Consider the following 24,516-nt stretch of genomic DNA (forward strand, 5'->3'; position numbering starts at 1 on the left):
AATAAAGAAAATATTTATTTTAAGATATAGATATAGATAGATTAATAATTTACAAAATTTGATAATGTTATGTGAATAAAATGATTATTTCCTCATCATAAAGAAATATGTTGTGGTTATCTTCAATGTCCAGTTTTATTCCATTTCCAAATAATATCTCTCCACACGTGGCCACAGCACAGTAATGAGTCCCAGCATCAGAGGAGCTGACGGTCTTGGAGAAGTTGTAGACACATTTCTGTGTCGACTGAGCCTCAGGACTCTTTTCACATTCATCACCACTGTTTCCATGAGCATAGATTAAACTGGGATGAGATTCATCTGTTCCAGCTCTGAACCAGTACACACTGTGATCTCCTGCACATGTTTTCTTCTCAGAGTTAGAGAGGACTGAACACTGCAGAGTCACTGAGTCTCCTGGACGGACTGGATCAGATGGAGGGACTTGAATGATGGTAGTGATATCAGATTCTGGTCCTGGGAAATACAGCACAAAAATAATTCTGCTTTACTCAGTTAAATTAAAAGAAAATTATTTAAACATATTAATGTAAAAACTTATGAATAAATTACAGAAATATGTACTATGTTTTTATAGACATGTAGGAAAACTGCTACATTTTCTTAATGAACGTCAAATGTCTGTGTACTGTATTTTATTTACCTTTAATAATCAGAAATGTTCCTGTTAAAAATTTCATATCACGCCATGTCACTGTCATACAGTAGTACAGTCCAGTATCACTTAGCTCTGCTCTACTAATATGCAGAAGAAAAGTTCCAGGCTCTTGTTTTGCTGTGATGCGAGTAATCTTATTAACACCATCATGAGCTGATGAAAATGTTTTTCCCAAGAATTCAGGAAAGTTTCCAGAAACAAGCCTGATCCAAAATAAGTTGGCATCAGATGTCTTGCGGGTACACGTCAACTTCACATCTTCTCCAACATCAACAGTCTTTGTCTCAATGATCAGATCATCTGTGCATCCTAAAAATACAGTTAGATAGAGATTAATAACAGAGATAGATTCATTTATGTCCTGTGCTAAACTGATGCAAGAAGATGAATATTAACTTACAACAAATATTCCAGAATATATATGGAAAAAAACTGACTTTATATACTTACGTCCTGCTCTGAGGAGCAGCGCTAAAAGGAATATGATCAGCATTTTCCTGAGACTGCAGTTAATTTAAACCCTATTTTAAGATGATTTGCCTTAATGTAGTTGCATGAAGTGGGAGGGAACAATATGAGAGCAATCTGATTGGTCTCTCATCATGCTGGTCTGTCAGTTTGCCACCACAGTGGAAATACTATCGACCATCTTTCCGGCTTAAACAAGTGAAACACCAACAACAAGCTTTTGTTTCATGTTTGTTTCAGATTTCTGTAACTGACACTGAGAGTAAACACAACAGATGATTTGATTTGATGTGAACAGTAAGTGTGCAGTGATCCACAACATTTTCCTTTAGATTTACACAATTGTTTATTGACTTTTCAGCTGATACTACATCACCAGTAGTGTAATTTTACCTAGAGGTTCATGAATTAGAGAATTTTCCTTAACACAAGGAAGCAGAGACAATATGACCCAATACTCCACATTTTTTTCTGTTGTACATATTTTGTGTGTTGCTTTAATTCACTGTTGTATGACCATTTTTATTGGGGTTGTAACACAGTTTCCAGAAACGTTAAGATAAATGGCAGGTGCTAAATTTTTAGATTCACAGGTTTTGTCCCTGTCACACATCAATGTATTTTACTAATGTCACAGTTTGTCCCATAGTGTGATCCATGAAACCAACATGTACAGCACAAAATTAAATCAAAAGAAGTTCAGAGACATGTTGCCAGACAAAACGTTAAGTTCAGATGTGATGATTTCAAATGTTCAGTGCCATTTTTCTTTCATGATATTGGTTAAGGTGAGAAAGATATGGTCATGGTAAATTAACTGATTAAATCCTCTGCACACCCAAAGTCGACAGGTGTTTTTACTGATGTTTCATTTCACCTCTTCTCAGAACTGTGGATGTGTGCACTTGATTGACACATACAAATCAAACTATTGATTTTGTTGTTGGGCAACAAACATCTTTATCATTCTCAGTAGTACATTGAATTTGATGACACCATGTAATTTCCTTTAAAGCTCCACCCAGCCTCCACCTCACTAGAGGCCTGTTCAGTCAGGGTGGTTACAGTAGTTCCTATATTGCCACTAAACATTATCACTGGATGTAAATGACTCACAGCAGAAAAGTCAGTTTAATTCTGAGAGCGACTTAATCACTGCTACTCTACATGTTTCTGTGTCCAAACATTTACATTAAATAATTAGGGGACCAACTCCCGCTCCCCTCTACCCTCACTCGTGAACAAGACCCCGAGATACTTAAACTCCTCCACCTGGGGCAGCAACTCCCAGCTGACCCAAAGTGGGCAATCCACCCATTTGCGGCTGAGTACCATGGCCTCGGATTTAGAGGTGCTGATCCTCATCCCTGCTGCTTCACACTCGGCCGCAAACCATCCCAGTGCCTGCTGGAGGTCACAGATTAATTCAGCCAACAGGACCACATCATCCACAAAAAGCAAACAGGTGGCCTCAGGATTGCGGTGACAAAGAGCAGACCTAGCGGAGTCCCACACATACCGGGAAAAAGTCTGACTTACTGTTGGCAATGTGAACCAAGCTCCTGCTCTTGTCATACTGGGACCGAATGGCCCACAGTTGTGGGCCCCGACCCCCGTACTCACGAAGCACCCCCCACAGGGCACCACAAGGGACACGGATGGTTCAACTATTGACCAGACTCTCCTCTCCAGCACCCTGGCTGAGAAATACGATACCCTATAGTTGGAACACACGCTCCTTCTTAAAAAGGGGGACCACCAATCCGGTCTGCCAGTCCAGAGGCACTGTCCCTGACCTCCACGCAATGTTGTTGAGGTGTGTTATCCAGGACAGCCCAACAACATCCAGCGCCTTGAGGCACTCAGGCCAAATCTCATCCACCACCGGAGCTCGGCCAATGAGGAGCTTTTTAACCACCTCAGCAACCTCAGCCCCAGTGATGAGTGACTGCCCCCAAGCACCCTCGGGCTCTGCAACCTCCTCGGATGGCAGGCAGGATTGAGAAGATCCTCGAAGTATTCCTTCCACTGCCGGAAGATATCCCCAGTTGAGGTCAACAGCACCTCCATCCCCACTGTAAACAGCTGGGACAGAGCACTGCTTCCTCCTCCTGAGCTGCTGGACGGTTTACCAGAATCTCCTCGCGGCCGACCGAAAGTTGCTCTCCATAGTCTCACCGAGCTCCACCCACACCCTGGTTGTTGCTTCAGCAACCGCCAGAGCCGCCTTCTGCCTGGCATGCTGGTACGTGTCAGCAGTCTTCAGGGACCCACAGGCTAACCAATCTCAATAGGACTCCTTCTTCAGCTTGACAGCTCCCCTCACCACAGGTGTCCACCACCGGGTTCAGGGGTTACTGCCACGACTGGCACCAACAACCTTGTGGCGGACTCAATAATTTAATCAAATCAAAGTACTTTAATGATCCCAAACTGGGAAATTGTTGCGTTGCAGCAGCAGCATAACTTACAATATGTACAATGCGATACAGAAAGTCCCCATCCTACCCCGTATTGGAGCTGCATCGGGGCGGCGTCAGCAGTGATGCAGATGCTAAACCGGTCTCTCGTGGTGAAGAGAGAGCTGAGCCAGAAGGCAAAGCTCTCAATTTACTGGTCCATCTACAACCGTACCCTCACCTATGGTCACGAGCTATGGGTAGTGACCGTAAGAATTAGATTGCGGATACAAGCAATCGAAATTAGTTTTGTCTAATTTCATGATGCAGTTCATAGTCACTACAGAGCCGCCCCTGATATGTTTTTTCTAAGTTTGTGTTTGTATTTACATGTCAAAGATACATTCAGTGTAGCTACTTTAAAATATAAGGACAGTGGAAATTTATTATTTTCATAAATATCAAATAAGCTAAATGACTGTGTAAAGTTTTGAAATCCGAAGTAGGCCAATGATGCAGAATTACTTTATTTGCAAGAAAGGTCTGGTCAGGTGGTGACCGAGGGAAGTTAGTGGCAAAGCCGGACATCTGAGTGAGAGACGCTTGGTAAAACATCATGGAAAACAGTCGTTGGAACAAATGGAGTAGAAAATAGACAGCCAGAAAAAGAAAAGAGAAACCAACATTTGGGAAAATATACCACCTATCTCTACATTTTGGAAAACTCTGCCTGCTAGCATTAGCAACGAGCCTTGAGAGGACGATGCTAATGTCGAAAAGGGGGAGGAGGAAGAGCACAGTAACCAAAAGTTACTTTTATCTCACAGTTTAACAGGATGAAGTGACTGAGGGAGATGTAAAAAGTTTTAAATATATTAAAATATTGATTTAACAGCATGACTAAAGAACAGCAACACAATGTCTATATAGTGTTTTTCTTTGGCAGAACAGCATTGGTTGTTTATGGGAAACATTTAGGTCATTGCATCTCTACGCCAGGATGTGTGATGTGGTGGAAACCCTGTATGATACAGGTTACATATATCATTATATATTTTAAATCTAACTATGCAGAGCAGTATGAATCAATAACTGTGTGTTTGTGTGTGTGATGGAAGAAGCCCATTCACCTACAGTGTGTTGCTGAACGGCATAAGCAAGCACATACTGCCTCACCTCCACCAATACAGTTCTTTGATTCAGATTCTTTTATCACACACACACACACACACACACACACACACACTGGTTTCAAAGCTGGATGGGGACCCACTTTTTGAACATCACTTGTGGGGACCACCCCTTGTAGAGGTGTAGAGGTCCTAGAGGTACAGCCTTGTTAGCTCATACACAACTTCAAACATCTGAATTGAACACACACACACACACACGCACTGTGACTGACTCATTCTGCTCTGCATATGTAGACCTAAAACATATAATAACATATATAACCTACATAGACAAGGATTTCCACCATATCACACATCCTGGCAGAGAGATGCGGTTTTATTTCCCTGGGAGCCGGTGCACATCTCATGTGTTCTCCTTTTGTTTTAACCGTACAAGTGAGTAATTTTGAGTTTACTCACAAATATCACACAGTCACCTTCTACAATGACACATAAAATAACAGAACGATACTTTAGATAAACCTCTGAAAGATTTAAAGTAAAAAAAATGCAGAGAAATGAAGCAAGAATTAATAGAAATGAGATATGCAGAGTTGTAGAATCTCCCATATTAAAATATGGATATTTATCCATCATGATAATTGATGTCTTCTTATAAAATATTAGCAAAAAATCAATTCAGTTATGGAAAGAGAATGGACAGAATATAATTTCACAATGATACATTAAACCCTTTTAAGCTTATCCAAATAAATGTTGTTACCTATTGTTACCCATCAGATGTGAAATTTATGTGACACAGATATAAATTTTATTAGCTTTAACTAGCAAATCAACTGTTTGGATTGTTAATCTATCACAAAAGTCCTGACACCAGTGTAGACTGTCTCTCCCTCTTCTGTTTTTACATTCCTTCACTCTGCTTTGCCAGCTTTCCTCTTGGTGAAGGTTGCAGCAGAATAAGTCAGTGAGTCCTCCTCTCTCTGAGAACATATATAACGAAGAAGGTTATGAGATGGTAAAATCTAATAACATTTACATATGTATAGAGAAAACATGCCAATGACTCTCCAACTACATACTTTATTCATATAACTTACCTGCTGACTTTGCTGATAACCACTGACTGTAGTAGCATCTGCAGCTGTATAGATTTAAGATGAAAGATGAATTTACACAGATGAGTCATGTAAATCATGTGAAATTATCTTTTACAAAATACTTTTTCATGTATAAAAACTTCTGTTACCTTTGCAACAATCACAAGTTTTCTTCTTGATGATATAAATCAGGAAGGCAAAGCCAATCAGACTTACAGCCAAAGTAGCAGACAACACAAACAGAACTGTATTGGCCTTCTGCAAATCCCACATGTTGAGTTCTGAAATTATATAAGAACCAAAAAATAAAACTTTATTCTGATTTGATAAGATGTGACGATGCAATAGAAACAAATATTTTGTGATATATGATATTAGTGAATTCTTCCAGATTCCAAAATTAAACAAATAAATATGTTATATTCACAATTATGTTGAAATGTTGTGCAGTTACCTTTAATGTCCACTTTTGTTCCATTTCCAAATAATATCTCTCCACACGTGGCCACAGCACAGTAATGAGTCCCAGCATCAGAGGAGCTGACGGTCTTGGAGAAGTTGAGGACACATTTCTGTGTCGACTGAGCCTCAGGACTCTTTTCACATTCATCACCACTGTTTCCATGAGCATAGATTAAACTGGGCTGAGATTCATCTGCTCCAGCTCTGAACCAGTACACACTGTGATCTCCTGGACAGGTTTTCTTCTCAGAGTCAAAGAGGACTGAACACTGCAGAGTCACTGAGTCTCCTGGATGGACTGGATCAGATGGAGGGACTTGAATGATGGCAGTGATATCAGGTTCTGGTCCTGGTACTTCAAACACAAACATAAACATGCTTTACTCAGTTAAATGAAAAGAAAAATATTTAAACATATTAATGTAAAAACTTATGAATAAATTATAGAAAATATACGATCTTTATATAGACATGTAGGAAAACTGCTGTTATAAATGGTGTTTGGTGTTAGCATGGTAATTACATTTTCTTAATGAAATCAAATGTCTGTGTATTTTATTTTATTTACCTTTAATTATCAGAAATGTTGCTGTTAAAAATTCCATATCAAGCTGTTTCACTTTTATTCAGTAGTACAGTCCAGTGTCACTTAGCTCTGCTCCACTAATATGCAGAAGAAAAGTTCCAGGCTCTTGTTTTGCTGTGATGCGAGGAGTCTCATGAACACCGTCATAATCAAATGAAAATGTTTTCCCCAAGGTTTCAGGAAAGTTTCCAGAAACAAGCCTGATCCAAAATAAGTTGGCACCATGATCAGATGTCTGGCGGGTACAATTTAACTTCACATCATCTCCAACATCAACAGTCTTTGTCTCAAAGATCAGATCATCTGTGCATCCTAAAAATACAGTTAGATAGAGATTAATAACAGAGATAGATTCATATATGCCCTGTGCTCAACTGATGCAAGAAGATGAATATTAACTTACAACATATATTCCAGAATAAAAAGCTGACTTTATATACTTACGTCCTGCTCTGAGTAACAGCGCTAAAAGGAATATGATCAGCATTTTCCTGAGACAGCAGTTAATTTAAACCCTATTTCAAGATGATTTGCCTTAATGTAGTTGTGTGAAGTGGGAGGGACCAATGTAAAAGCAATCTGATTGGCCTCTCATCATGCTGGTCTGTCAGTTTGCCACCACAGTGGAAATAATGTCGACCATCTTTCTGGCTTAAACACATGAAACACCAACAAAAAGCTTTTGTTTCATGTTTGTTTCAGGTTTTTGTAACTGACACTGAGAGTAAACACAACAGATGATTTGATGTGAACAGTAAGTGCGCAGTGATCCACAACATTTTCCTTTAGATTTCCACAATTGTTTATGTGCAGTTTTTTTTATGATATTGGTTAAGGTGAGAAAAATATTGTCATAGTAAAATAACTGATTAAATCCTCTGCACAACCAGAGTCAACAGGTGTTTTTAATGATGTTAATTTTCACCTCTTCTCAGAACTGTGGGTGTGTGCACTTGATTCACACACACTAATCAAACTATTGGTTTTGTTGTTGGGCAACAAACATCTTTATCATTCTCAGTAGTACATCGAGTTTGATGACACCATGTAATTTCCTTTAAAGCTGCACCCAGCCTCCACCTCACCAGAGGCCTGTTCAGTCAGGGTGGTTACAGTAGTTCCTACATTGCCACTAAACATTATCACTGGATGTAAATGATTCACAGCAGAGAAGTCAGTTTAATTCTGAGAGCGACTTAATAACTGCTACTCTACATGTTTCTGTGTCCAAACATTTACACTTGATAACTGTGGGATTTATTTATCAAAACTGCTGCTGTTGCTGTTCAAATAGCACCAAACACAAAATAGTGAATTTTCTCATTATCCTGTAGCTTTGTGGCCTCAACACTATCAATGTTATTGATTAAGTTTGATTTGATCAAAACAATATTATTTGCTCTCTTGTGACTGTCGATGGTACTGTTCATCACTGTCATCAAAAACACATTACATTTTTTTTTTTTTTACTACATTAATGGTTATTTTTCCAACACTGTTGTCACCACTCAGTTATGCCACCATTTGCCACAGTGATACACAAAGACAGAGGAGCCATCTTAAATATCATATGAGCCAATTCAGAAGCTCCACATCATCAGTGACGACCCTCCCACTCTTCATATCAGTCACTTCAGCAGGAAGAGCATAGATACAGAGCTGGGGAGGTGGTTGTGGTCTCACCATCCATCCTCTATACTTCATTTCTTTTCAAGGTGCTGCTGAAAGGCAGTAGCAGAGCACCACTAAGAGAGGTTACTAAGAGAGAGGTTTTTCTCTTGCAGTAACGTAGTAAAAATAGCAAGGTGATCAACAAAAAGAAATCCTGGCTGATGCCATGTCACAGTGTTGGAAAGACTCAGTAACAGTGACAGACTCTGGCATCAGACAATGACTAAAGCAGAGTGGAGGTGTCTGCTACAACTTCAAATACAGAAAACAGATAAATGAACAAACTACAGAGTTAAAACTACAGCAATATTTGTCAGATCAACATATTTTGTTTGGTTTGTGGCCGTCATCAAGGTCAACATGCTGTTGACCACAAGACAGAACATGTTGGTTTGACAATAAAGTGTTTATTAATACTACATGTGTTGTTGGGAAAATTAGCACACAGTTATATTAATGATCATCTGAAACAACACTGTGTCCGGCCCCTGTAAACATAATACACACACACAGTGACATATACAGAAGGATGGACAGAGAAAAACTAATTTCAAACAAAAGCTTTGCAGTAAATACTTTCATCTACTCTGAGTCCTGTTTTGTACTTTCTGCCTTTTCTTTGTGTCCACACTGTTGCTGCATCTGACACACACATTAACACACGTTCACAGTCACCACTGACAAACAAACGATGCATGGAAACTTAAGCGTTGTTGTGGCTGTGGTTTCAAACTAAGGTGTAAATACAAAGCGGTTTTTCTTCTTCTCTCACTCTCTACTTTAGCCTCAGGAAGCTGGGCTTATACTGCTGTTTTACAGCTTTTAAAAAGGCCAGGTGAATACAGTGGTGTAGTCTACATGATATGCAGGTTACACCGTATACCCACTAAGAAAACTAAAGAGTTTTTGCAACCACTTAAAAATGCCCATGGATAATAACAGCACAGTTTGTGACAGATCTTCTACTCTACATGTTGATTGGGGAAGTTTATTAATTAGCAGTAGACTGACAGGCTCTGTGGTTGCCTTCTGCACATATGGATTACAGTACGATGCTGTGGTGTCTCACCAGGTAGAGCACATATCATTACAGCTCCGTTCTGACCTCTTTGGAGTGGGTTCAAGGTCGGCCCGTGGGCTTGTGCTGCATGTCATCTCCTCGCTCTTCCTGTCTCTCTCTCTCTCTCTCTCTCTCTCTCTCTCTCTCTCTCTCTCTCTCTCTCTCTCTCTGTGTCTATCAGAATAAAGAAACAGGCTGTCAGATATAGGGCTGAACGGGAGACAGAGTATCGGTGACTTAGCTCTGTCCTGGTCACACAAACAGCGTTTTGAGTCGCCCATGGAGGATGTTTGATCTTAAACAGCAGCTGCAGATGCCGAGTAGCTAAATATCACACAATACGGTGTGAGTGGAAACGTTCACCTCCTTTAAACCCAAACTTCCCCCGAGGCAGACATGGTTGAATACCACCACTGTATACTGTATTATTGTTCATTAACATTAATTTAAGGGAATACTTAAAGGGTACAGGACACACACACACAGCTGCTCAGTCATGTTGTGCTATGATGATTTTTAATTGCACTTTTCTGTGCTTTTCACTGGTAGCTGCTGTGAGATGGGGGAGGTGTTAATCAGTCCCATCCTTTTTTTTTTTTTGGCGGCAGTTTGTGCTGTGATCTTAAGTTTAGTTTGTCACATTATCGACACACAGGTTTGTTTGTCTTGTTAAAGTCTGTTTCAATGTGCATCACTTGGTGCAGTGATGGACTGACAGCCTGTATAAATTAATGCTGAATGAACTGAAACCCAACATTAAAATAAAACTTGAACGAATATAAAGACTGTACATTTTGTAGATATCTGTAGATCCATCTTTAAAAACATAAGAAAGACAAACATTATTTGTACTTTAAATGAGAACATTAAGTTCAGTTTGATCACCTAAAATTAGCTGCTGAAGCTTCATGTAGCTCCTCCTTCACTTCATATCCTGTTGAAGCTCATAGTCAGGTCTGTTCTTAGTAAACATGTTCAGTGGTTGGTCAGAGGGTGGAGAAATGGCCCACCACAAGCTGTGTGTGTCAGTGTAGCTGCTGCATGTGGCTTTGCTTGTTGTTCTCCAGGCAGACATGCAGAATATCTCTACAAAGTGATGTGAGGTCAGAGAGACAGAGGAGTTTATTCATGTCAGTACATGCACCCTGGCATTTTCATATACAGTATATTATTTTGAACAAAGAAATATTAAATGTGTCTACAAGATAAAATGCTTCCTATATGTTTTTGTTGCCATGCTTCCGTCTACAGTTGTGGGAAGTTGTGGTGGAGAAATACACAGTAGTTCACTGTCAAACCCACTGACTGTATACTGTATCTACTAGTCTCTCTCTTACTCTCACTTTGTGTCTCCATGTGCACTTGGCTCAAATGTGACACCACAGCTGAAACCACTTATTTCACACAGGTACAAACAGACGTGGTTGAGGCCCATGGTTAATGTCAGGTCTATGAGCCTGATTCATCTGGGAACAATCAAAAAACTACTTCAGACTGTGAACAAGACCTGGGTCAGCAAGACTGGTTTACAAAGCAAATGACACATTAAATACAGGATGGACAGACTTTAGTCAGAAAGAAACTGGTGATGCTGATCAAGTAAACATGGTCTTGAGTTCACTGCCAACAGATCAGGAGACATTTGTGTCTTTTGTGAGGAAAAACTCCATTAGTCCAGCTTGTGTTTTACATTGTACAATAGAAACTACTAAGAAACTCAATATTTCTATGGGTTGATAAAATGTAATTACTTCATAGGAAATGTGTCCCTCTGTCTCTCTCACACAAACATTTACCTCTGTGTGGCTTTGCTCACATTTCCTCTCACCTTTGTCCTGCAACTGTCCCTCAAACCCACAGACCACCACCCACACTGCTGCTAACATGACTCCTAACATGATGTCCTAGTTCAGCACAAACAGTGGAGGAAAAACAACCATCCTGCACTGACAGAGGAGAAGGAAGCTTTCAGCAACTCCACTGGTGTCACATTTACATGTTGCATCTCATTAGCTAACAAGCTAGCCTCCACTACATCCGGTGTGTGAGGACATCTGTGCTGCATTAAACAACAGAAATCTTGCTCCATCTAAAAAACGTCCTGTACTTTTGCTAAACTAAGCAAAAAACATAAAAACTAGTTTTCCAGCCAACAAAAACTTCAGTCACGATTAAGTGGTCAGAACGAGGACAACTTGAAATAAAGATATGAAGTACATGTTCATCTTTTATCAAATCAAAATGCATCACAGGTTTGGTAAAAGTGGGAGGGAGGTCATATTCTTCATTTCAGCCAATCACTGACTTTACTTTGTAAACTGTGATGATCTTGTGACTAAACCCTCCACTCAGGTAGGAAGACATCAGCAGTGCAAGAGAAGGGTGCTGTACCACAATGATCGGAAAACTGGCTGCTTTGATTCTTCTTTGCACAGGGTGTAAGTGCACGACTTGTCTGACAAAATACCACTGCAAACTGTTTTTTGTACTATGTTTAAACACATCCACGTATCTCCAGCCAGTCACTGTAATAATCTTTTATGTTAGATGTTTTATTTTGTCTTCTCATGTTGTAACTTTGTTCTCGTTTGTCTCTTTTCTTCAGCTCTGACTCAAACTGCAGAGGTTCCTCACCTGATCTCTTTGACTGTGGTTGAAGTTGGTGACAATGTTACTTTTCAATGTCCAGTCTCTGATGAAGGAGGCGGATTTTACTGGTATAAGCAGCCTCTTGGACATATGGTCCAAAAAGTTGCTGATATAATCAGTGGCAAAATAACAGTTAGTGAAAAATTTGCACGTTTCACAGCAACAAAAAAGGAGGCTCAGTCTCTTCTTACCATCAGAAATGTCAGCAAAGAGGACGAAGCAACTTACTTCTGTCATAGTGGAACTGGATATTTACAGACCTTCAGCAATGGCACATTCTTGGCTGTGAACGGTAAAATATCTACCTTTCAAGGTTTTTGTTGATGTGAATGAAACTGTTTAGATTGTGAAATATTTTTGATGCCTTTTCACTGAATCACACAGATCATAATCAGCAAAAAGATGTTTATGTGCAACAAAGTCCGGAGACAGCATCAGTCCAGCTGGGAGCCTCAATGACTCTCCAGTGTTCACTTCTCTCCACGAACAAAGGAAACAGAGTCCAGTGTCCAGGTGAACACAGTGTGCACTGGTTCAGAGCTGGATCAGGAGGATTTCATCCAGGCATCGTTTACACTCATAGCAGCAGGAGAGAAGAACAAGAGGAAAGAAGCTGTGTCTACAGTTTGTCCAAAACTATACACAACTCCTCTGATGCTGGGACTTACTACTGTGCTGTGGTCACATGTGGACAGATCCTGTTTGGTGAAGGAACTACAGTGGAGACAAGTAGGTGTTTAAAGTTGTTTTTGAAACATGAGTGATTTTTACATGAATTATATTAGCTATAAAAAATGGAAATGGAAATAAATATCAACAATATAAGCCTGTTGGTTTCAGGAGGGTAATTAGATTTAATTTTTTTTACACTGAGACTTTTTTTGACCATTTGTTGTGCAAAAATATTAAAGGGAACTTGATAATTCATAATAATTACAACATGCTTTTTTCCCCCCTTAGAAACCTGTGTGTGCCATTTCAAGCTACATTCATAAATCACACAGCATTCACTATTATCTGTCTTGAAGTTTTTAGCCCAGAACTCAAATAAAACAACAAAGGATATTTTTGACTAAGCATCATATTGTACATTTCTAAATGCTACTGTGTGGTGTTCAAAAAACAAATGATTACTCCCAAAACTCGATATTTTAATAACACGTAATGTCTCTGGAAATGTTTTTCAGATTCAGGATCAGAACTGAGCCCAGTTGTTCTTGTTCTTGGAGGAGTGTTGGCCTGCTGTGTGACTGTGATTGGCTTCTTAATTTTCTACATAAGACAAAGGAAAGTTTGCAAACATTGTCAAGGTATGTTCACCATATTCACCTTCTCATTTCAGTCACTACTTTAAGTCTGAATGTATGAAATCACTTTCCTGTTAAAGCAGAACATGTAGGCTTTTGTTTAGTTGGTTTTCCAAACTAGCTTGTAACTTATATATGTTAGGCCTATAGCACAACACACCAATAAAATTGTGTCGTATAATAAATAAATAAATAACAAATAAATAAATAAAAATCATAATTTCCAATTTTTCAACTCTAGTGGAGTTAAGCAGTGGGTCATTAGAGGGCTGATGCTGCAGGCTGCAGGTTTTAATGTGTGTATTTGTCTAACAATAAAGCAAAAAACTGAAAATTGTCCGTATTTTGTAGATTCTTCTCAGGTTTATTGATATTATCGGAATAATTTAATTAATAACAACTACATTACAGAGACAGTCCATATATATTGTATCCTGTCCCTTGATTTAGATTAATAACGACGTACCCCACCTTGCCTGTAAGGTTAGTGATGGTTGAGACTGTCGGAGTGAAATGATGTAAGGCAGTAGGCAGGTCATGTATGATGGTTTTGATCATATTACTCATGTTCACACACATTGTGAAAGCTTTGTGTTTATTTTTTAACAGGAGCAATGAATCTTTCCCAATGTGGACACAACGAGTCAACTGTGCATCAATCAAATGATCTGGTAAATATGCTTCTGGTGTAGTGTGTCTAGTGAAGTAGGGGTAGGTGGATCAAAAATGTTCTGCCTGCCCTTACCCATTTTATTTAGCCCATCAGATAATCTGGACAGGACACACATAACATTACACTCATGACTCATAACAAGAAAAATACAGTTATATAATGTCTTATACAATATGATAAAGTTTAATGGGCATGAAGTTAAGTACAAATGTAATATGATGATGTTAATTCAGTGTAAAACAATCCTGCCACTTATTTTCTAACTTTACACTCTAGACCAGGGCCTGCGTTCACAAAGCGTTTTATCTGACCACCAAGTCACACTAAAAGTTTCTACCTGAAAGTTTTCTCCTAAATCCTATTCACAAAGCTGCTGAGACAAACTTTTACTTAGAAGAAGTTAAAACTTTAAAGCTATGAGTGAGACTCTGTTGCTATGGCTGAGGTCAACTCTCATAGACGAGCTCACTTGCAAGAACCACAGCCCCCACCTGTTTTAATGTATCTGTGGTCCTGGCTGTGGGTCGAGGTAGGGTGTGATATCCACTGTCCCTCACCAAGTGACATCCAGCTGGAATATGATGCTTTTCAAACAGCTGCCTCAGGCCACTCTCCATTAAGATCCAGGAACCGTGTGTAGATCCTGGCCACTTTGCAACAATGTCTAGATTTGTATTGGTAACATCAAATACAACCTGTGTGTTGATAGTGTGATTTAAAAAAAATGTTCTTTTGTCTGTAGTTGGCGAACATCTACAGGAAATCATGTGAATTCCTCTATGATGTGGAGTTTACAGAGCTCATTTATTGTTTGGTGATTGATCAGATTACAGACAGATGACAGATCTCCAAGTTGTCAGAATTACAAAGTTGCATTTTCCCTTTTGTCAGGTAGCACAGCCCTGCAAAACACCGGGGTTGAGATTGATTGGCAATTGAGTCTGTATCTTTTCAGTGTTTCAGCATCATTTAAGAAAGTGCAGCAGCCCCTTTAAGATTCTGTGTGACTTGGTCTTAGTGAGTTTGGAGTCCTCTTGACTACTTCTAACTTCTCCCAGACTTAGGTGCTACTTTTAGTGCTAAGTGGCTTTGTGAATTAGTCTTTGTCAAGAAATAAAAAAGAAAAAAATCATAACTGACACGTCCATTATTTTTAGGAGTTAGGATCTACAGGTTAGGATCTACTTTTAACCTTAAAATGCTTCGCCCAGATCTCTAACTGGTCTGTTATGGCTCTGATCTCTGAATTAACACAAGCATTATTATATTTTAGCAGGAAGGTGAAGGAACAGCAGTGAACTATGCAGCACTGGATTTCTCTGCAAGAAAAGTGAAAAGAGGAAAGAAGAAGACAGATCCACCAAAAGAGTGTGTGTACTCTGTTGTTAGAGCAGATTACCACAACCAGCAACACCCCTCTCTATAGGCAGAGCAGGGCCTGAGCACCACACACAAGTTCTCACCTTAGGTTATGTTGAGTGGGGGGATGGAGGGTGGGGTTGGGGGGGGGGGTTCATATAGCAACTTATCTGAAGACCGCTCTTTGTTTTTATTGTTGTGTTGTTTTTTAAGTTTCTGGAGACTGATTAATTACGTCTTCATTCATTTATTGAAAAGATCTGCACTGAAGGATATTGAAGAATTAAGAAAAGCAGCGAGCAATCAATCCTGTTAAATCCCTCTGAAGCTGTCAAAGTTTAAAACTTAATAAAGTCTGTTTTGTATCGTTGAACTGTGGCGTGGATTTCAGTGATTCTGACGTCTGTTTGTAAATCTCAAGAATAACCAACACTTCTTTTGCACAGTGACAGATCACAGCAGGAGCAAACATTTTTTTATTGACATAGTTTAATATAGTTTCAAATCACATTCACAAATAGTTTAAATGGTCACACAACAAAAACAATAATCATCACCATGATTTTACTTTTAATTGGAGACAACTTTCATCATGGTGAGTGTGACTGTAGAAGAAATCTGTGTGTCCTCATCTCTCTGAGAAAAGATGTGAGACAACGGAGTGAAAAAACTGAAGAACTTTTATTTTTGTTGCTTTGTTTTGTTATTTTATGTTTGATCAGTTCAACCTGTAAATACTTTAACTTCAGACTCCTCTGACCACCACCGTTTTTGTGCAGGGAGACGGCAGCTGGAGTTTGGAATAGAAAATATGTAGAAAACAATCAATCAGGATGAAGTAGTTTTAATGTAATACTTGGATAAAGAGGTAAATCAAACTTCTATTACCACTGTGATCACTCTTGTTTTCATTTATGGCACAAATGAGGAAGGTTATAACGATCAGATTTATAACCAAGACAGCAAACAGCAGAAATATAACTGCACCAGCCGTCTGTGACCACACGCTGGTTCCTGAAACGTGATGAAAAGGAAGAAACAATGAGCAAAAGTAAATGATGTTTAGTATCATTTACTGGTAAGATGACTTTAAATGTAGAGTAAAGACATTGCTAATGTTTGATCTTTATTGAGTGTGTTTGATTTACTGTATTAGGTGAAACTTTAATTTGTAAATTCCCTCATTCAAAGTAAATACAATTACCTTGAATGTCCAGTTTTGTTCCGTGTCCAAATAAAATCTCCCCACATGTGGCCACAGCACAGTAATAAGTCCCAGCATCAGAGGAGCTGACGTTTTTAGAGAAGCGATAAACACAACTTCTCAGAGAGTCAGATCTTTTCTCACATTCATTTCCATCAGTGTAGATGATGTCTGGGTGTGATTTATCTGCTCCGGCTCTGAACCAGTACACACTATGATCTCTGCACATGTTTTCTTCTCAGAGTCAGAGAGGACTGAACACTGCAGAGTCACTGAGTCTCCTGGACGGACTGGATCAGATACTGTCGGCCACTGAACAACAGTATAGTTTGATGTCCTCTGAGAGTTTCCTGAGTGATACAAACTGTGTTAAAAAATTGAAGACCCCCAAACATATTCAGGGAATTCAAAAAAGCTTAAAGATGCTGAAAAAAATTGTAAAAGTAGATCACATTATTACCTTTTACTACCAAATATGTCCCACTCCATTCAGTATGAATCCACTCTGTGATAGCACAGTGATACAGTCCTTCATCTTCTTGAGTCGTCCTCACTATGGTCAGGTTGATAAAATTCTTATCAGTATTTACCTTCAATCTGGATTCAGAAAACTCTGGTGCATACTCAGGTTGAGCAAGTCTCCGCTGTGTCACAATTAATTTCAGAGTATCCCCGGCACTTTGCTTGTACCAGCTGAGTTGTCTGCTGCTGATCCCAACATGAGGCAAAGCACATTAGAAGGTCACAGGTTCCCCAAGCTGAACTTGTTGGTATTTCAGTGAGGGAAGGAGGTGAGATGATCGTGAGGTCAGACCACCAAAGCATCTGATTGGTTATAACAGAATATAGATTCAAAACTGCTTCCTGTCTCACTGGTCTTGAAGTGCCTTGTATTTTGGTAGGCACAGTCCGCATTCACTTTGACTGTGAAACTGTCATTTTCCTTTTCATCACACATTCCTTTTCTGTGTGTGATGTTTGTTTTGGGGTCAATTGCTTTTTTATGAAATCTGTTCTTGATCACTCTTTAAATAAAATAAATAAATAAAAAAAACAACACTAATCCCAGTTTTAGAGTAAATGGGCCTGAACAAATAGTTTGCATTAGGCAAAATGGAGAACAACAACATCATTCTGCTCAGCAGCTAATTTGGATGCTGAATGTGAATGTGAAAAATCACAATGTAAATGTCCAAACCTTGTATCCCCAGCCACCCTAATAATGTCTGGGTCAGGAGTTAGAGAGAATAGGGTTTAAAAAAAATACAGGAATATAGAAATGTACCTTTTGCCATTTCTCCTCTACAATAAATTTGTTGTTGTCATAATTGACAGGTCCTAACAATAGCAGAGTCCCATTGGACAATGCTAACACTGTAACTGTTTAGTATTTTAGCACCCTAATGTGCTCTAAACACAATGTGCAGTTGAGGATGTAGTTGGCTGTAGTTTGAGTAGTTTGGCAGGCATTTAATCATAAATCAGTGTATTGGACCAATTAAATTTTGATTTGGATCACCAGTGTTATTACAGAGCTGTCCATGCCTGCTCCACAGGCCTTTGGGAGCAGTGGGACATTTCCTGGTGTCCTGGGTCATTTTGACCTGCTATGAACAGTCAACCTTCCAGTGATAATAGAGCAAGCAGGAAAGAGATGACAGGCCTCAGACATCAGGCACCACTCTCTCACTCTCACCACAGTGTAAAAATTACATCCATATGTCTCTTGACAACGCACATAGAAAGTGTCTACCTGCTTCTCACTACCTAAAATATATTTATATAAAATGTATATCTGAAAAATAGAATATTGATGTAAAAAACAGGCATTGGTCAAATGTAAACAGTGGGTTAAATTACAAAAATATATGTTGATCTGAGGTTTTTCTTTGCAAAGCTGGAGAGGGAAGCAGCAGCAGCACTGGTGCTACAGTTGCTCCTGCAGAACTGGAGATGGTGGACAGTTTAGAGTCAGACTCAGAGCAGGAACCTTCGGGTACAATTCAAGAATACAAGGCTTAACATGTAGACTAGGCTTTCAGATTAACATGTGCTTTATTTATGTGATTATCAGTCTGACTGTAAACGGAGGTCAGACAATTGATGACTGCACAAAATAAAAGTTTTCTCATTCTGGAAATGTGCAGTGAGATAGAGAGAGGTTCAGGAACAGGGAAAAAATCCTTACTGAATGATATTACAGTCATCCAACAAGGGCAGGAGATATGGATGACTTGGTGTAATTATTGAACCCTGTTGGTGGGTCAGAGACGAGGCCTTGAGGAAAGTATTGGGTCCTCTCTATGGAAATATTTGAAAAGGATGTAACCATAACACCTCAAGGGTACAAGGATGCTCTCCTAAGGTATGAAACCATATTTACAGCTGAGGTTTTTCTCAGGAATTTTGAGCAGATGTTGGATATCCTAACAGCATAGAGCCTGGAAATGGGAACAGAGGATAACTGGAGAAAGTGTGCAGGTGTGAAGAGGGCAGCAGCAATGACGTTCTGGACGTGCAGCACGACTGTGATGCTGAAGCTCAGAGAACAAACAGAAAAGAAGAGAAAGCTGGTGAGTTGGCAGAAGATTGATTACAGATGGATTACAAAATCACGATCCACAATGTGATACTGGGATCTGCTGCGTTAAGTAGAGTATAAGCTGCCATTATGCAGCAAATGTAGTGGTGTGTGAGAAAAGAATCTTCCAGAAACAACCATGAAGGAGCTCAGGAGAGTCTGATAGACTGCTCTCTTCTCCTGTCTCAGTACAATCTGTTGACAGATGTGCATCACATCACTGGTTTGGGCTACAAGTTCCTCCTCAGCCTGCTCATCTCTCAGGTGGCCTAACAACTTTTCAACAGATTGGGTTAGCCTTTAAAATTAGCAGGTGGTTTGGTCTGGTGGTTCTTGGCCTGATTTATTATTTGAGACTACCCCTGCTATAGCTAACCTGAATGTCAGGGGATCACCAAATAATTTACCAGCTTACGTCCTCAGGAGACCACGAATGTTTGTACAAACTTGAATGCCAAATATTTGTCAGGATATTTCATTCTGGGCCAAAAGTGATGGGCAAGCGAATCGCATACAGTTTCCATGAGGCTTTTATTCTACTTTTTGATATTGTTTTACCCCTAAATGCGTATTTTTTATTTGCAGAGTTGCATGTGTTTGTTTTTCTGTTCCAGGAAAAAAAATGTTGCACTGGGAAGTGTTGATGGCTATGAAAGGCTATTGGGATTTTTGTGTCTACAGATCAGTGTGTTTTTTATAATGCCAAAAGGTGAGAAAAAGTAAACAAATGTAAAACTATTATGCCCTTTGAACTTCAAAATAATCATTACTTTAAGAAAACAGACGTCGCATTTTAGATGTTGGTTTATTGTTTAAAGTTCACACATTTTGATTAGCTTTAGTACAGGTTTTGCACGAATAAGGAAATTAAAGTCTTGGAGGAAATTAAAACCCATAAAACGGCATAAAAGATAAAAGAGACAACAGAAACTATTCTCATGGCTTTCTCAAGACTTTGAAAATCTTTGAAAACTCCAAAATAAAATATACATAATAAAGGACACACAATTATAGGGAGAACATGCACATAAGTATTAAAGGTAGTTTAATCATAAACATAGCTCAAAGATCTTATTCAATGTTTGCAAACAATTTGTCCAAAATATATTTAAAAAATGTCAAAATCATGCATGATGCACATTTACATACACTTCAGTTTATCCAAAGTATAATATTATGTTACCAACTGCAAAGGTGAAATGCAAGCACAAGTGCTGCCATGTTATTTGTTTTTTTTTTTGTTTGTTAGTTAATCACAAAAGCCCTGACATCAGTGTAGATCGTCTCCTCTGTTTCTTTCTTTCTTGATGCTTTGCCAGGTTTTCTCCTGGTAAAATTTACTGAAGAATAACTGAGAGAGTCCTCATTTCTCTGAGGAAATAAAGTGCAAAATTTACATACCAAAAAAAAAAAAAATAAAAGAAAAACTCTTTTTTTTTTTTTTTAGCTACATCTGTATGTTCCTTACCTGCTGACTTTGCTGATAACCACTGGCTGCTGCAGCATTTGTTTGCAGACTGACACAAGCTAAATTGATAAAAATAAGTAATAGTATTTTTTTTTAAAGTTTGCTTTTACATGGGACAAATCAAATGATCAAATGAATCAGTTTAATAGTTTGATATACAAGTGACTTTTCTTACCGTTGCAACAATCACAAGATTTTTTAACAATGGCACAAGCAAGGACGACTATCACAATCAGACTTATAGCCAAAGCAGCACACAACAGAAGGACCATTGCATCGTTCTCTTGTGAGTCACACGTGCTGACAACTGAAATATTAAATGAAGAAAATATTTAATTTAAGATATAGTAATAAATAATTTACAATAGTTGATAATGTAATGTGAATAAAATGATGATAATTTCCTCATTATAAAGAAATATGTTGTGGTTACCTTCAATGTCCAGTTTTGTTCCATTTCCAAATAATATCTCTCCACACGTGGCCACAGCACAGTAATGAGTCCCAGCATCAGAGGAGCTGATGGTCTTGGAGAAGTTGTAGACACATTTCTGTGTTGACTGAGCCTCAGGACTCCTTTCACATTGATCACTACTGTTTCCATGAGCATAGATTAAACTGGGATGAGATTCATCTGCTCCGGCTCTGAACCAGTACACACTGTGATCTCCTGGACATGTTTTCTTCTCAGAGGCAGAGAGGACTGAACACTGCAGAGTCACTGAGTCTCCTGGACGGACTGGATCAGATAGAAAGTTTTGAGCGGTGACATCTGGTTCTGGTCCTATGAAAAAGAAAAGACAATAAAACAATTGTCAACAATTCAGTTCAACTAGGATACATTACAGGAGGGTATATGTACCACAATTTATATATAGAAATAGAGAGCTATTTGTGCTGGATTTACCTTTGACTCTCAGAAATATTCCTTTCAGAAATGTCATGTCTTGTTTTTTGACTTTTATGCAGTAGTAGACTGCAGTATCGCTGACCTGTGTTTTGGGAATATGCAGAACAAATGTTCCAGGCTCTTGTTTTACTGTTATGTGATGAGTTTTCTTAACACGCTCAAAATCAGGGGCTATTATTCCTCTGAAACTTTCAGGAAAAGTTCCAGAAACAAGCCTGATCCAAAATAAGTGTGTTGAATGCCAAGTGCTATTGCGGATACATGTTAGAGTCACATCTTCTCCAACATCAACAGTCTTTGTCTCAAAGATGTTATCATCTGCACATCCTGAAAATAAAATCAAAACAGAGCAATGGTCATCAACACAGACACAGTCATAAGCCATAAGATGACATAGTATTTCAAATATATCTGGAGTAAATACTTACGCCCAAGTTTGAGCACAAGTAGCATATGTATTATGATTAGCATTCTCTGGTTTCTCCACCTGGGACATCAGTCAATTTAGAACCTGCTATAACACAATTCGCCTTAATGTAGTCATATCAAATGGGAGGGAACAATGTCAGAGCGACCTGATTGGCCTTTTGCTGTTTCACTGTACCACCACAGTGGAAATATGTCAACCAAACTTTCCATACTGAGAACATGAAACAACACCAGAAGCATGAGCTTGTCATATCATATTTGGTTTTCATGGTGGGTTCCTAAATCTGGCACTTACAGTAAACACAGAAGGTCTTACTATAAACATGTCTGTTGTGTTTACAATATTTGTCCTGTGAGGAAATCAACAGCAAAGTGTTTTATAGCAGGAGGCAAAACACTAAAGCAATGATTTGATGAATTTAAAATACTAGCCGTGCATGGGAACTTCAGTATCATTAAGATAGAAGTTAACTATGATTTGAGAACTGAAGGTAACATGAATGTTTGTACCAAGTTTCTTTACAATCTATTCAACAGTGATTGAAACATTTCATTTGAAATCACATGCCAGTCTGTTGGTGGCGCTAGTGAAAAAGTCATAGAATCATCTTCCTAATAAGGATTCATCTTCTGGGGACTATGATTTTCTGTTGCCATGGCAACCCATCTAATAACTGGTGTGATGTTTCAGTTTGGACCAAAGAGATGGTCTGACCCACCAACACTGACATCCCGAAAGCCATGCCGCTGGCAAGGTAAAAAATCTACCCAACTATTTACAACAGAGAAAACAAAAGCAGGACAGGCCAGTTCAAGTGTCCATCATCATCAGTAATGTCCTGCCCACTCTGCCTGTTAGTCCTCTGTGATAAAGCACACCATGCCTATCCCATCATGCATTGGGTGAGAGGCAGACTTTAAGGGCAATTTGCTTCTACTACTACCATCAGGAAAAGGTGGTGGGAGAGCGTGGGGTGGTGTATTGGTTGTTCGTCTCCGCTTAGCTATATGTAAAAGTCACACCACACCACTGTTATGCAAACAGTCTGTGATGCACGGAAACTGAAGCATTGTTGTGGTTGGGCTTTCAAGCTCAGGTATAAAGTCAAAGGGTCTTTTCTTCCAGTTGACCCTTTCTTTTAGTCCCATGAATCCAGGCTTGAACACAGCTTAGCTAAGATAAATGAAGACTTTGATCATTCATCATGAGAATTTTTTTTAAACATAGTGCGACTTTCAGTTTTTATGATGATACTTCAGCTTTTGTTTCCTGTTTATTAAGAATTATATGAGAAAATTTATATCAATTTAATGTCTTTTCATTTTGTAGAGATTGATTCAGTATGTGTTTAAAAGAAGCCTAAAGAATCAACTGAACTCTGAATTGTCTTGTTTACATGGTCTCATTAACTAGCCACAGACATACAATATTCAAAATACGAATTTCAATTTTTTTTATTTTTACATTAGCCTGACCTGACCCCTTTTTTCTTAATTTTATTCAAATAAAACTGAATATGCAGGTTTACAGATGATAGGATGTGCAGGGAGACGGCAGCTGGAGTTTGAAATAGAAAATATAAAGATAACAATCAATCAGGATGTAGTAGTGTTACTTTTGGATAGAGAGGTAAAAACTTCTATTACCACTGTGATCACTCTTGTTTTCATTTATGGCACAAATGAGGAAGGTTATAATGATCAGACTTATAACCAAGACAGCAAACAGCAGAAATATAACTGCACCAGCCGTCTGTGACCACACGCTGGTTCCTGAAACGTGATGAAAAGGAGGAAACAATGAGTTTGATTTACTGTAGAAGGTGAAACTTAACTGTGTAAATTCCCTCATTAAAAGTAAATACAATTACCTTGAATGTCCATTTTTGTTCCATGTCTAAATAAATGTAGTGGTGTGTGAGATTCCTCCTCAGCCTGCTCATCACTCAGGTGGCCTAACAACTTTTCAACAGATTGGGTTAGCCTTTAAAATTAGCAGGTGGTTTGGTCCGGTGGCTCTTGCCCTGATTTATTGTTTGAGACTACCGCTGCTATAGCTAACCTGAATGTCAGGGGATCACCAAATAATTTACCAGCTTACGTCCTCAGGAGACCACGAATGTCTGTACAAACTTGAATGCCAATGCATCCAACATTTGTCAGGATATTTCAGTCTGGGCCAAAAGTTGTGGACAGGTGAATTGCATACAGTTCCCATGAGGCTTTTAATCTACTTTTTGATATTGTTTTACCCCTAAATGCATATTTTGTATTTGCAGGGCAGCATGCATTTGTTTTTCTTTTCCAGGAAAAAAAATGTTTCACTGTGAAGTGAAAGCTATTGGGATTTTTGTGTCTACAGATCAGTTTTTCAAAAT

At 38.8% G+C, this 24,516-nt stretch overlaps 3 protein-coding genes and 1 pseudogene across 5 annotated transcripts; 1 reads left to right on the plus strand and 3 right to left on the minus strand.

Moving 5' to 3' along the window:
- Positions 1–5,687: 5,687 nt before the first annotated feature.
- Positions 5,688–7,316, minus strand: LOC139606123 (signal-regulatory protein beta-2-like; annotated as a pseudogene).
- A 4,547-nt stretch (positions 7,317–11,863) lies between these two features.
- LOC139606280 (uncharacterized) lies at positions 11,864–23,769 on the plus strand. 2 transcript variants are annotated; one of them, XR_011684593.1, is made up of 7 exons: positions 11,864–11,996; positions 12,164–12,499; positions 12,592–12,936; positions 13,395–13,517; positions 14,124–14,185; positions 15,461–16,359; positions 23,724–23,769. XR_011684593.1 is itself a non-coding variant. In XM_071458356.1 (6 exons), the coding sequence occupies exons 1-6, from the start codon at positions 11,954–11,956 to the stop codon at positions 15,611–15,613; spliced, it is 1,059 nt and encodes a 352-aa protein (XP_071314457.1). In that variant the 5' UTR covers positions 11,864–11,953; the 3' UTR covers positions 15,614–16,338. The 2 variants fall into 2 exon arrangements, 1 of the variants encoding a protein (XP_071314457.1); XM_071458356.1 differs by lacking the exon at positions 23,724–23,769 and having other exon boundaries at positions 15,464–16,338.
- LOC139606124 (signal-regulatory protein beta-2-like) lies at positions 16,382–17,478 on the minus strand (the record flags this gene model as incomplete). The annotated part of the gene is given in 4 exon segments (XM_071458145.1): positions 16,382–16,560; positions 16,751–16,972; positions 16,975–17,100; positions 17,211–17,478. Coding segments are annotated over 4 exon segments (786 nt in total), but the record flags the coding sequence as incomplete, so codon positions are not given.
- Positions 20,248–22,284, minus strand: LOC139606096 (uncharacterized). 2 transcript variants are annotated; one of them, XM_071458120.1, is made up of 5 exons: positions 22,138–22,284; positions 21,707–22,036; positions 21,233–21,583; positions 20,975–21,106; positions 20,248–20,858 (listed from the first exon to the last, which is right to left on the minus strand). In XM_071458120.1, the coding sequence occupies exons 1-5, from the start codon at positions 22,178–22,180 to the stop codon at positions 20,779–20,781; spliced, it is 936 nt and encodes a 311-aa protein (XP_071314221.1). In that variant the 5' UTR covers positions 22,181–22,284; the 3' UTR covers positions 20,248–20,778. The 2 variants fall into 2 exon arrangements, with proteins under 2 accessions (XP_071314221.1, XP_071314220.1); XM_071458119.1 differs by having other exon boundaries at positions 21,707–22,284.
- Positions 23,770–24,516: the final 747 nt, after the last annotated feature.

Source organism: Trachinotus anak, unplaced genomic scaffold (genome assembly GCF_046630095.1).
Source record: "Trachinotus anak isolate AG129_WGS33_773 ecotype Australia unplaced genomic scaffold, CSIRO_AGI_Tana_v1 ptg000021l, whole genome shotgun sequence".
NCBI classification, from domain to species: Eukaryota; Metazoa; Chordata; class Actinopteri; order Carangiformes; family Carangidae; genus Trachinotus; species Trachinotus anak.

Coding starts and splice junctions, on each gene's coding strand:
- LOC139606096 (XM_071458119.1), bottom strand. CDS start 22,094: ATGGCTTATGACTGTGTCTGTGTTGATGACCATTGCTCTGTTTTGATT. Junction 21,584..21,706: donor AATATTTCTGAGAGTCAAAG/GTAAATCCAGCA, acceptor TCTTTTTCATAG/GACCAGAACCAGATGTCACC. Junction 20,859..20,974: donor ATCTTGTGATTGTTGCAACG/GTAAGAAAAGTC, acceptor TTATCAATTTAG/CTTGTGTCAGTCTGCAAACA.
- LOC139606280 (XM_071458356.1), top strand. CDS start 11,954: ATGATCGGAAAACTGGCTGCTTTGATTCTTCTTTGCACAGGGT. Junction 11,997..12,163: donor GATTCTTCTTTGCACAGGGT/GTAAGTGCACGA, acceptor TCTTTTCTTCAG/CTCTGACTCAAACTGCAGAG. Junction 12,500..12,591: donor CACATTCTTGGCTGTGAACG/GTAAAATATCTA, acceptor TGAATCACACAG/ATCATAATCAGCAAAAAGAT.